The sequence below is a fragment of the Crocodylus porosus genome, unplaced genomic scaffold, assembly GCF_001723895.1.
Source record: "Crocodylus porosus isolate Cpor-Errol unplaced genomic scaffold, CroPor_comp1, whole genome shotgun sequence".
Taxonomy (NCBI): Eukaryota; Metazoa; Chordata; order Crocodylia; family Crocodylidae; genus Crocodylus; species Crocodylus porosus.
This window is the reverse complement of record NW_017728911.1, coordinates 23957563-23970757: the sequence shown is the minus strand read 5'-3', so window position 1 is coordinate 23970757 and position 13195 is coordinate 23957563. Positions and strand designations below refer to the sequence as shown.

General features: G+C 36.9%; 1 protein-coding gene and 1 long non-coding RNA gene across 3 annotated transcripts in view; both read right to left on the bottom strand.

The window, feature by feature from the left end:
* Nucleotides 1-1969: 1969 nt before the first annotated feature.
* On the bottom strand, nucleotides 1970-6866 carry LOC109309067. The gene is made up of 4 exons (XR_002100777.1): nucleotides 6711-6866; nucleotides 4908-5005; nucleotides 4443-4519; nucleotides 1970-2251 (listed from the first exon to the last, which is right to left on the bottom strand). It is a non-coding gene; the product is annotated as an uncharacterized LOC109309067 (long non-coding RNA).
* Nucleotides 6867-8811: 1945 nt separating this feature from the next.
* The window catches only part of TRPM7 (transient receptor potential cation channel subfamily M member 7), a 109628-nt gene continuing 105244 nt past the window's right edge, over nucleotides 8812-13195 (bottom strand). For both annotated transcript variants that reach the window (XM_019533661.1, XM_019533660.1), the window contains exons 37-40: nucleotides 12779-12984; nucleotides 11717-11768; nucleotides 11516-11622; nucleotides 8812-10366 (exon numbers count right to left, since the gene is read on the bottom strand). In XM_019533661.1, coding sequence (XP_019389206.1) covers nucleotides 10236-10366; nucleotides 11516-11622; nucleotides 11717-11768; nucleotides 12779-12984 — 496 coding nt within the window. In that variant the 3' untranslated portion in view covers nucleotides 8812-10235. The remainder of the gene's footprint in view (nucleotides 10367-11515; nucleotides 11623-11716; nucleotides 11769-12778; nucleotides 12985-13195) is intronic.

Below are 13195 nucleotides of genomic sequence, written 5' to 3'. Positions count from 1 at the left end.
GCCCTTTGGGCAGGGGGCTGGACTCGATGATCTCCCGAGGTCCCTTCCAGCTCTAATGTCTATGAAATCTATGAAAATCCCTCTTGAAAGGAGGTAAGCACTATAATAAGTTTTTGAAATGGGGTGCTGCTCAATTCACCAAAGTTACAGAGGGTTGTCTGGAGTTAAATAAAAAGGCACCTTGACCCTAAAGAAGTTGGGAACCACTAGCCTGTGATGCAGATCCAAATGGTCAGTACAAAAAGCTACATGATGCAAAAATAGGAAATACAGAAGATGCATAAAACTTAAGCTGAACTTAGTATCAAGGAAAATAAAGGTGACAGAAACGGTTGCGTTACCCATCTTCATATTTAATCCTGCAGTCTGCTACAGCAGAATGCTGAAGAATCCTTGTCACGACAGTCTGGTCTGTCTTTCTTCTTTCTTCCTAACAGCATCTTGTGAAAATCCTGCCCACCTTCCCAGAGATTTCATTCTCTAACTTTCTACTCTGTCTAAATATTCTGAACCGTGCTTGTTGCCATTTCTAAAATGAATTAGAAAACTTTCGTTAGATTTTGCTTTCAGACTTGATCAAACTTTGCAGTTGGCAGTTGCTTACATTGTCTTTTGATCCTGTTGTGATTGATTTAAGGTTAGAAGAGTCATCACTTGATCTCTGATTGCTTCTTCTATGCTTTAATTTATATGCTGACTACTGTCAAATGTGAGAAATTTTCAAAGTACTGTAGTATAATTTCAGAAGCATACACCTGTAAATCAACCAAAATTGGACTTCACTTCAAGAAGAAAGATATTTGTAAAAAACTCTCCTGAGTTCCATTCTAGGCAAATATCATATTGTGTAGGCTTATCAGACATTTAAGTCTGGCAGCAGTAGCACATGACTAATGACGTGCAGTGTTATGGTTTAAGTGTTATACACAACCATGGAGTGACTGCATGTGGAAGAAGTCTCCATGGTGGAGAGCCCACAAAGGCCAGGTCTACATTACAATGTTTGGTTGGCATAGATATAGTACACCCTCTAAGCCAACATTGCTATGCTGGCAAAAACCCTGGTCTGGATGCAGCTATACTGCCAAAGGAAGACATCTTCGGGATTAGCCTCCATTGTTTGGTGAGGTTGCTCTACCATGAGAAAAAACCTCTGGACCTATGGCACGTCTCCACAAGGGGACTCTGTTGCATAGCCATGCAGCACAGCCTCAGCACAAGGGGCTCTGTAGTGCAAAGCCAAGGACAGTCACATTTCAGTGTGCTTGTTTCTTTAGAGCCTAACATGATCTACTGAAGCTCTTTTCAGACTAAACCCATTGTGTGTGGATTTTGCAATATAGAAGTAAGGCCATTTCTTTCACCTTTAACCTCAATACATAGAAGCGGACACAGCACATACTAGATAGGTGAAAGGAGAAGTGCTGTGTAAAGAGTTACTGATAAGATATGAAACTAGCTGAATCCGGTCAAAAGAGGAACCTCATCAACAGAGGAACCTTGAAAGCCATGCAAGGATTGTTTTTGTAAGATAAGATGCATCTTGGCGAGAATATATGGAATATACAGTCACGAGAATTAAACTTCGGTGTTCACGTGCACAGTGCCACTTGATTGGATAAAGTAGCAGTTTAGTTAGTAAACGATTGAGTGGGTATTCTTACGAGCATGAGCTAATGCTAATGTACTAACAAGGTATAAAATAGTATTATAACTGGTAGGCAGAGTTCCTCTCCAGAGGCACCTCGCTGCAGCGAATAAAGACTCTATATCCGATTCTGGGTGTCTGCTCTGTGTGCTCATTGCCCCAGCCTAGAGTGAACTGCACATGGCTTTAAGAGTGCAATTCGTAACACCCACTGAAATAAAGTGACAATAGACTTCTGATAGCATTCACTACAACATGAATACAACTCAAATGGAGATTAAGGTAGACAAGAGTTAAAGGAAAAAAAGACAAAGTTGGATATAAGGTTGCCATGAACTCCCTTTGCTTTATTGTAGTTCAGCACACCAGATTAAAGTTGGCATCCCAGGGAACGACTCTTCATTTTCTCCTACTTTTTATCTTCTTTTTTGATAAAAACAGTCATTAAAAGAATCTGTTCCCCATTTGTAATCTGGGTGGCTTTTCTAAGCAGTTTAAACTCTGTAGTTTCTTCTAAAGAACGATGCATTCTGTTGCTTGCTTCCTGGTAATTTTCTCAACTGAACCGCTTCCATCCTTTATTTTTTTAATTGCTTCCACAATCTAAAAATCAAATCAAGACATTAACATACCATGGTGAAAACGGTAATATTTTGGTGAGGGGAGGGAGGTGCTGGGCCTATGTCAGGTCACAGCAAAAACTGGAACATGACTTGAACCACCTTTGCTTTACTTACTAAAGTGCTTTTGGAATTAACACACCATTAACTGTCCCAAAATTGAAATAATTCTTATCTCTCTCTCACATAGACTTTCTCAGTCACCTACTGTACTATCTAATCTCCTGCCTACAGAACCGACCTGTCCATGTATTTGATTTTTCTAGACTTGGATCCTCTCCTTACCACACATCTTCAGTCAGGGAATACTTTTCCACTGAGCCAGAAAGACCTCAATGCTTAACAGCACAAAGCTTTACTGTTTCATACATGAAATGCTGAGTAGCAGCATTTTTTTTTCAGTAACACCTCAAAATATAGGAACCTACAAATGAAAGAGACCAGTCCCCTGCTATCACAAGCACCATACTGTATCACTCCTCTAACCAACATACCTTAAAAGCACCTTGGTTTGTTGCGCGCTCCCACCACCCAAGGTTGGAAGGCTACTCTAGAATCCAGTTACTGTGTTGGGTAGGATTCCCTCTTCTGTTTTCCAGTCTGAATCTATTTGTGACCAATTTCTACCCATTTGATCTTATGCCAGCACTGGCCTTTAGCTTATATCACTGTTTCATTCCTAAGACCAAGGTTTTTGTGGAGACCAATCATAACTGCTCCTAGCCTTCATTTTGCTGTGCTAAACAGGCAAGGTCTTTTAAAAAGTTTCCTCTCTTCTAGACTGTTTGGAAGGACAGGCTCTTCTACTCATCTCCCAGATGCCCCTAGAAGCCCTTCTCTATACCTGTCCCAGTTTCCATTAATCTTTCTGAACAGGAGCAACCAGCGTTGTATGTAGTATTCTACAACTGGTCTTACATGTGCTTTGTGCATTGGCACAAATATTTCCCTGTCTCTCCTGATGAACCCTAGTTCATGTTTGCTTTTTTTGCAGTTGCATCACACTAGAGGCTGTTATTGATCCTAGTAGTTAGTGTTCCTACCAATTAGCCCCAAGAAAGCCAATGTTTCTGGTATCAAGCCCCCAAATGAATGACTCAGCAGTTTGTGCTACTGAACATCTCATTCTCTATGTCTGATATCTTGGTTCCTTTTGTATCGAAGATGACTCCCAACTTTGTGTCATCTGTAAATTTCAGTCACAAACTCCTATTTGTGTCAAGATCATTAATGAAAATATTAAATAAAATAGTCCCAAGACCCACCCTTGAGGACCTCCAATAATAAACCCCCTCCAGCTTTTCCTTTCATTACTCTCCACTGCCTTCTCCCCTTGAGCCAGTTCCTTCCCCAAGTTCCTCTACTAATCCCTGTACCCTTATTACACACCTAAACCCAGTCTAAAATAGCTTGTGGCTGGTTCAATAATTTGGTGAGTGACCATTTGGTGAGGAAATTAGTTGGCTATTACAAAAATCCGGGCTATCTAGTATAACTAGCAACTTGCCCTCTAATCTCTATCTGGGAAATTAAAGTTTCCCATAATGACAATTTAAAAAAAAAACCATTATTTTCTCATTCTGGGATTGAGATGGAGAATGAGCATAATAAAAGGAATTATTTATTGTAATTGGCAAACAGCCCATTACGGCAACTTCTCCACAGATTGCTATTGGTTGGCAGTGGGAAAAACAAGTGGGTTTGCTAACACTGGGAAGAAGCTGGGCTTTGGATATTGTGAGAGCTGAAGAAGTTGTCTCAAAATTGCTACTGGGTAAAGGAGGGAGAAAAAGAGAACTCTGCAGAAGAAAAAGAAAAGCAGCTTGCAGCATCCAACCTAAGGAAGCTGGATGCTCAGTAAAATCTGCAGGGAGGAAGAACTGCTCCACTGCAAGCAGGGCTGCAGCCTGCTTCTCCCTGGTGTCACCTTTTCTGAGTGGCCAAGCAGTGCTTGTAAAAAGAAAAGACTGCTGTTGGCTAATGGACCTTGAGACCTCACCCAGAGCGAACCTTGCTCTTCTTGCCTCCACTTACAATCTGGGCTGCCTACCCTCCCCTCTTTGTTGGTGAAAAGTGTTTTTAGCAATACATCACAAAATTACTGCTATGTACAAAGAAGTTTATTCCCTCGGATGTTGCGCTATGCAAAGCAACAGAAAGCATTCGTTACTTACATCTTCTGGAAAAGGGAAGCCAGAAGTTTCAATTTTAGAAAATACCAGCTTGCCATTTATCTTGACTTCAAAGCTTCCTGCAAGAAAGAGATTTTACTGCTATTCTAACAGTATTTTCCAGCCTATCTTCTTAATATTTATCTAGACACAATTAGAATCCAGCCTCTTTTGCCCAAAACTTTCGGCAAATGTAGATTTGCATCTGATTCTTTGTGGCTTGGGCCTCATCTGTAGTACTACTAACAGCACATTTTCCATACAATTGTCAATGTACCTTATGCTCAATAAAGAGACAGAACCACAACACAAAAACACTGAAGAATTAAGTCACAGTTACTAATTCATGGAATGCTACAAATGCATAGGATGGTAAGGCCTATACACTTCCACCGGACTGTACAACTCTTAGCTGAGGTAACTCAGAGTGTTATTAATACATTTTATGGACTTCTGCAGTAAGCTTACCTTTCCTCCCCACTTCCCCCAAAATCTCCGCATCAGGAACTTGCTCCTTGATTTCCTTAGCAAGTTTCTGATAACGGCCTGCATACCCTCATCCTCCACTGTAAAAGCAAATAGATGAAAACAAAGGTTTAGCATCCACAACATGACAAATGGGTTATATTTGCAACTAGGTAAACAGCATACAGTTATAATGAATTTTCTACTGAACATTCACAAAATGAAATACAGGTACCTCTAAAGTCAGTATCTAAACTCACATTTTCAGTGAGGTAACTAATTTCATCTATGGTCTTTACTTAACAGGAAAAAAAATGTATATGGCCAGAGCTACAAACAATGTGCATTAATATTGCTCTGTTACTAAACAACAAAGCTACTAATCTGATTGGGGATTTCTAGCACTACAATTCTCCAGAGACATTTCTGTAACGGCAGAGAAAAAAACTGTAATTTTGTTTCCATATTGTCATAGCCTGATATCTATTAAGTTTTTCTTTAACATAGTCTTTCCCATTAAAATTTAGTTGTATTTTTAAAAGCTGTGGCTGAATGTGGTCATGTTAATTTTCATTAGTTGGGGGAGGAGGAAGCAATGTGCATTTAAAAACTGTCTGCATTACATTTATTAGAACCTTAATACAGGCAATTAGTATTTCAATGTGTTACCTTTGTTTCCTGGAAACAAAGTTGCATTGTAGAATAAGAAAATATTATAAGCCTTCCTTCCAAGTAGTTGATTCAAAATTTTTTTTACTCCAATTCAAATAGCTGGAAAACTTGAGGTTTTAACTTTTCCAAGTTGAACTCTGGCCAAAATATAAAAAAAAAAAAAATACAGATGGAGAAAAGAGTTGCAAAGCTGAGGGGAAGGGGAAGGAAATAAAAACAGACAAGGAAAATACACAAAAATGAGAAAAGGAAAATAGAAAGGAAGAGGGAAGATTGTTTCTAAAAAGTAATGCAAATATGAAACACACTTTAAAGTAATTGGCATCTTAACGGCTTCATCAATGGACTCTTCCTTAAAATGCTCCTTCTGAGACGAATTAGTGGTATTTGTCTATTTTATAAATAGTGAAATGGATGAAAAACATTAGAGACTTTAGAGTAAATGGAAGAAGAGGATGTGAACTTGTGTTTATTCCTCCAGACCACATGCTGCCACTTAAATTTAAGTCAGTGTAATACTATGAAATTATGCTGGAGAAACACAAAGTCAATAATGTTTTACTCTTAACTATGTATAAATGTACTGTAAGTTATTTTTTGTTGAACACGTAAGTTAATTATGTTATTTTCATACTATATTAGCATACTGGCTGATGGCAACATTAACACAGATACTCCTGATATGGATGAAGCATGGTTAAGGGAAAGTTATTGCTGATTAAAAATGAAAAAAACCCAAACTGATTGTGCTGCATTTTTGTAAAAAACTATTAGAAACTCCAGTACATTTATATAACTGAACTAGTGCAAGTTATATTTTTAAAAGTATATAGTTAACATGTATTAATACATCTAAATTCTCATCGGCTAAATCCTAAACCAGACATGCTAAAAGCTCTAGTACCAGATACAACATTATTCCTGTTTTCTGGAACCAAATTGAGGCTCTGATCCTGCAACTGAAAAGATTTGTTAACAGTCTCTCTCTACACCAAGGCCTCAGTATTAACCTGCTGTTGCTTTCATATAACTAACCTACCATAAGTAAAAGGAACAAAGGTTAAAGTATAAAAAAGGGAAAGAGTTTAATAATCAGAAGACTTAATTTTTTTAATATTCTAAATGATCTCTTACCAGTATTCGATATGTACTGTTACTCCCATGATTTCAGTTGTAAATTCTCCTCTCTCCTCTCAAATGATTATAAGTTGTTTGTCACTAATGTAAATATAACCAGGAAGAGCTGGACTGATATGAGAAGTTGCAGTAACAAGCTGAAAAACAAAGCCTCACCTTTTTCAGATCATGTGATTTCTCACTGTAGCTAGGGAACCGGCCTCGGGGTGGACCCACCCCTTTACGTATTTGTGACTGCATAGCTGGAGTGTACTTTACTCCGGCATATGTCGACACTGAAGTACTGCAAGGAAAACCCCTTACCGTCTCTGTTGCATTTCAGTGACTGATATGATTGAAAGTTTGTCTGAAAGTGTTCTTTGAGGTAAACAGCCTCTCTTTGAGTCTAATCTGCATATGAAATGAACTGTTCCAAACAGATTTTTACCACATCTTCAACTCTCCTATATTTCATTTCTACCCAGGAGAACTTTTACAATCTTTTCTCCAGTGCCTGAAGAAAGGTGCTTGTGCCTGGAAGCTTGCTCTTAAATAATCTTTTTTGCAAAAATCTAGTTGGCCTAATAAATCAATTCTACCACGAGTTACAATTCATGTTACAGGAAATGAGTTGGCACTTCCTCAGAGGAAGCCGAGATAAAGATTACTAACAATTCCAGTTATTCCATAATCACATACAAGAAGGACTTAATTTATGTTGTTACTTTATTTTTATTTGTTTTTTTAAAAGCCAAACTGAGTTCATTCAATAAATTTTATTGAGCCTATGCAAGATATTGAAAGGTATGCTTTATATTTAAACCAGCATTTAAGAATATACTAATGTAACTGGTTTGTTTTTTTTCCTCGGATGATTCAGAACGGTCCTCTTTAACCTTATCTTTTTGATGCCTCTATAACCCATTTTACCTGATATATTAAAGGTTACAATGAATAGCCAAGAGTAGGATCTGATATTAGAGGTAAAAACCTCAACCCAGATGTTTTGTGAAACTTTTCTGGGCTAAGAAAACCTCTGTGACTCTCCTCTAGCCAGGGGGAAAGAGTAGCCTTTTTGCTGTTAAGAGTGCCACTAGGTTTCAATTCAAGTCTTTACCAAGTGAATTCCAAGGAATGTCAATTGTTTTCTAAGTGACAGTTATTTTAGAAAATTTAAGGGTAATGGGCAAGATATTTTACACTTAAACAAAATATAAAAAAGGAAAGCTGTCCACTGAAAAAAAAAAAAAAGTTCTGCTATTTTTGACATGACATTTTAAATGACTTGACCTAAGAAAATTACATTTTAGGATTTTTATGTTGACCTCAAGGAGGATTAAGATTATGAAATGTTGGGGGAGGGATTGTTTGTTTGCTTTTAATTTTCGGTTTACTTGACATTTCTGACTGAAACCTGAGTCTTATGGCACAAATCTGAATCCAAGCCAGCAGGATGTATGGGATGTACATGTACACTTACAACCTGAGCTGTAGGTGTATAAGTAACCGTGTTGTCAAATGTTGAAAATGCTATGCAGGCTTTCAAGTAGGTTATATCTATAAAAGTTCTATTCTTCCCCTGAAATAACTGCTCTGTTTTATAATCTTAATGTTGTGGTGTGTCCTTTCAGGATAGTAAAATATTCATTATAGGAATTCCACTGAACTGCAAAAGTTGGCCTTATCTGTTCCATTAACTGCTGATTTTGTTTGCTGAAGAATATATCTATATAAGAATTGAAATTTAAGACTAAAAGTATGTAATGTATTCTCCATATATTAAAACCGATTCTCAAGCTTACGCAATGGCAATAAAACAAGGACACAGATAACCTTTATGGAATGTTTTCCTAATTCTGATTAAACATTTTAAGTAGCTGAAGATATTTATGCTTATATTTATTAATTACTCAAGTTATTGCACAAATATTCAGCAGGCGAGTTTTTATACCTTCTTCATGCCTCTAGCATTGGTCATCATGAACAAGAAACGATACCTCAAAATATGGATAACGTATCTGAACTAGTATGGAAATTTATGTTCCTGCATAGTTATTCAAATTTCTCCAGTGTAACTTTAAACTATTTCTCTCAGGGAAGGAAGGATGGACAATAGAAATCTGTAAACAAGAATAAATTTATTTCAGATTCTTTAAAGATTGAATGATATACAAAATGTATACACTATTATATCTTTAATACACCTTCCTTTCCCCCCATCAACATAAAACACCATTTAAACAGCTAGTGTGTTCGTGCCTTAGGTCTGTATCTATAAGATACACTACTGAATAAAAAAAATTTACAGAGCTTTATATTGCCCTTCAATTAAAAATTACAAATTAGTACCTATGTAACAAAAAACCAAACAAAAAAAATATCGCAGCATGAACCTTCAGGTGGACAACAGGTTTTTCTTGCTGAATTCTCATCAATATTTGGGACAGTTAAATTACATTTTATTGGCGTAAAGGTGCATTGCAATTTCCCATACTTTACATAATGCTAATCCAACCCTAGCCTTTTTTTTAAAATAAGTACCACAAATAACATAACATTAAAGATGTTTCTACACAATTTTAAACACATTTAAAGGTTCATGTGTACATTCAGCTTTGATATACTGTTTTTATGAGATCTTTGGAAGGCATAAATTCTGAAGCAGTCACTACATACAAGAAAAAACAAACACCTCCCCAACTTGTTTTCTTACAAGGCAACTTATTTGGACCAGTACGTTCTACTTTCTTCTATATAATGTGATTATACCAGTCTACCATGGCTTTATTTGTTACTAATGGACAGTGACTTGATAAAACTGAAATGTATAAAATAAGAAATTTCACTGTGCACTATTACAACTCTATTCCACAAAAGCAGGCTTCACACCTGTGAAGCTAAATCCCGATTCAGGAGACAAACGCTATTGGAATAGATCAATTTCTGCCTTCAACCTTAGCCTACTGGCACTGAATCTAGTTCCTTTGGATCTGTTCCCTTCCAAAGGGTCAGATGAAATACATACAGCATCAAGTGAGAAAACATTAGTGGGATACCTCTGTAAGTTCTCAGGGAATCATCTAACATTAAGAGGAAGGGTGTTTTCTTCATTTTTTTTTTTTGGCTGGTTGACCGTCAACCACCTGCCAAACAGACATTTTGCCTTAAAATAGCAGACCCCCAAAATTCTTTTGGTCAAGGGTATATTGCACCACAGGATGAGAGAAAAGATCCTCCACTAAACCAAAATAAAATTAAAGATAAAGCTTCTGCTAAAAAGCCTCTTTTAAAAACACATCATAAATGGTTGTCATTACTGAACCTTTAAAATGACCAGCTGCCAGCTATTATCCATAGGTGGTTACCACAAGTTGTCAGGTCTCCTAGCTGATAGACTGTCCATCAAAATTCCACTTAAAATATATAGTTCCTTATGTTGATATCTCTTTCATCTAATATAACTAAATTTTAGTGGAGAATAGTAAGTGACAACTTTATGACATTTTGTAAAGTTTAAGTGAAGCCAATAATTTGGTCATGTCATTACAGCATTAGACGAATAGAATTAGTTGATTCTGATTCTTTGGTGCAGCTTCCTGGCTGAATTGTCAATTCTGGTGAATCATCCTGAGGAAATATGATTTTGTCAGGTGTATAGTCGTTCCTCTTCAGATCTACATGTCAAAAGGGGGAGCAGGGAAGGAGAGGAAGAAGGGTTTTTTTGGTTTAAATAAGAAATACAGTCTGAAAATCTTTCCTAAATTTAAAGAGCCATGTATATAAAACGTTTTCTAAATGTGCTCTTAACATCAAATAGAGAAATTAAATTAGGATATCAAATACTGCAGAGTGAAAGACTAGAAGTGTATGCATCTTACAAGGATATCTATGCGACCTAAATCTGACCCCCCATGTTAATATATGTCAGGGGCTGCTTACTGAGTTCTGGCAAGTCATCGAGGGCCACATGACAAGCAGCCCAGGACGGATAAATATTAAGTTTCTAAATTTTTTAGGGGCCCCACAAGCCAGATAGAATGGCCTGGTGGGCCGCATCTGGCCCCCAGACTGCATTTTGCCCACCGCTGATATATGTGCTGTATGTGCTACAATACAATCTTTAGTTTCATGATCACTTTTTCTATAGGACCCCTGCCTCATACATACCGGAAGGGTCTGCGAAAGAAATGAAACAAAGGTTGCAAAGTAAAAGAGACTTGTGCTATACTTATTGCAGAAAGTGAAAAGCTGAAGTGGATTGTGGCAAGAAAAACAATGGTCTGTTTTAAGCAAATAAATTTTACTGAACTTTTTCACAGGTGCCATATACTATGTTCTCCTAACAATCTGTATGAAGCAGTATTGATTATTCAGACCAAGTCAAAGAGAAGCCATCATATGCCACTGGATGGATCATCCTTTTTTTTAGAATTTTGACTCTGGTTTTGCAGTTTGTGTGTAAATGTAATATAAAATCATAAGAGATGGGAGGACCTACTAGATCACCAAGCCCTTGTTCCCACCACTGACCAACCGCTTCCCTACAATGTCCTCTAAAATCTAATGTAGTTTTCCCAGCTCCAATTACTCACTGATATTCCCTTAGGGACTAAATATTCAGGAAGACAACAATAAGTACTATATATTCCTTAGTTTAACATGAAAAATTGCTATCATTTTTCATTTACAAATTTTGAAAACAATTTTTTAGGAAAAAAATTATTCCAAAACAGAACTACTTACTACTCTTCCACATTCTTGAGCTATCTAATTTCCATTGTGCAATAACCACAGTGCATGGTAAGAAGAAAAAAGCCTCTTACCAGGAAGTTTAAGTTTCCTGCAGCAGGAATTACAGTGGTGTTTAGCTCTGAAGTTTTTGATTGCATCTTCTCCTAGATTGGCTGGACCAAACACCATATCATAAGACCTTTAAAAATAAAGTACACGTAAATATTGCATGTATGGTGTCCTCAAGTAAATTAAAAAAACAAAAGCAAAAACACAAAACCTATTAATCTTACCTTTTTTCTCCAGCCTTTATAACAGAAGGATCTGTCAAATTTTCACCTACACCTTCACACAGAACATGAAAAAAGTTATATGTGATAGTACATTTAGATGCATTATGCTTCAAATCCTTGGTATTATCAGTTACAATTTCACAAGGCATATATGGGCAGAAAGAATTCAGAATATATGGGATGCAATACACTCTTATGCAGAGGTCCCTGCCCAAGCACTTAAATAATTCTCATATCAGCCTCATTCTAAAAGTTTATAATTGTTCCCAACCTTGTTAGACTCAAGGTACCCCTCAACAGACTTAATGAACTCTTCAGAAAATGCCAGCTCTTGTTTTTCACTCATTTTTTGACTACAGACAAATTAAATAGAGCAATTCTTCTGTTGCACAAAACTCAGAAAGACCATAGCAAGTCTGAATGTTGTTGACACTATGGTTACTTGTATGTAATCTAGTGAATCATGGTTGCAAACCTAATAATGCTAACAATGAGTGGCACCCCACAACATCCTTGAAAGGATCTCAGGGTACCCCAGGTTGCTGACAGCACCCTGGTTGAGAATCACCATGCTAGGCCTTGCAGAAGCCTTCCTACAGAAGGAGAATGCTGCCCAAACGAAAGAAGACGTTCTGTTTATGAGAGATTCTGAGTCTGTCAGGCAACTAAAAATAAATTTAGTATACTGTATATTAGTTTTTGCTTTGGAGACCCCACCAAGAGTCAGTGTGAATTCTTTTTAATGTGGAAAATTTAAAAAAGAAAAAAATGTTGAACTGAGATACCTTATTTATTTTAAGCCACCCTTACTTAGCCTTTTTTGGGGGAGGTGCGGGGGGAGGGTCAAGGCAGCATATAAATCTAAATAAAGAAACCCAAAGAGTTTTCAAGAATACTGTAATGGCACGTCAGCTACACTCGCATTAGAATCACATGAAGTAGAGCTAAGCTTATTTTTATATAATGCTACAAAGACTATTAAAAATCATTCATTAAATTGCTAATACAGATTAAATTTAAAATGAACTGTCCCCGGGCTCAATTTCAAAGAAAGAATATTACCTTGCAAATCTAGTACCAACAACTCCCCTCTTGTATATTCATAAGTCCAGTGGCTGAAAGCTAGCATGACCTCCTCTAGCATGTTTGTTGGAATTATTTCATCACCATTGTTATTGTTGTATTTTCCAAACTCTCCAGTCATGCACTCTTCAACAGCAAACCACTGTCCAGCTGAGTGGCAATATAACAAGAAAACTTCCAGGAACCTTAAAAAGAACATAACACGTAAGTATTTCTGGAACAATATAATGTAATTACATGGTAGCTACCTTGAACCTCTGAACCAATCATTAAACCTTCATACATCATAAAATACAAAGTTATCTAAATTACGACATTTATGAGTCCTTACTTGATATGATTAGGAAAAGATATTTCCCCAAAGATGTATTCACAAGTGAACGTTTGGACATTTTT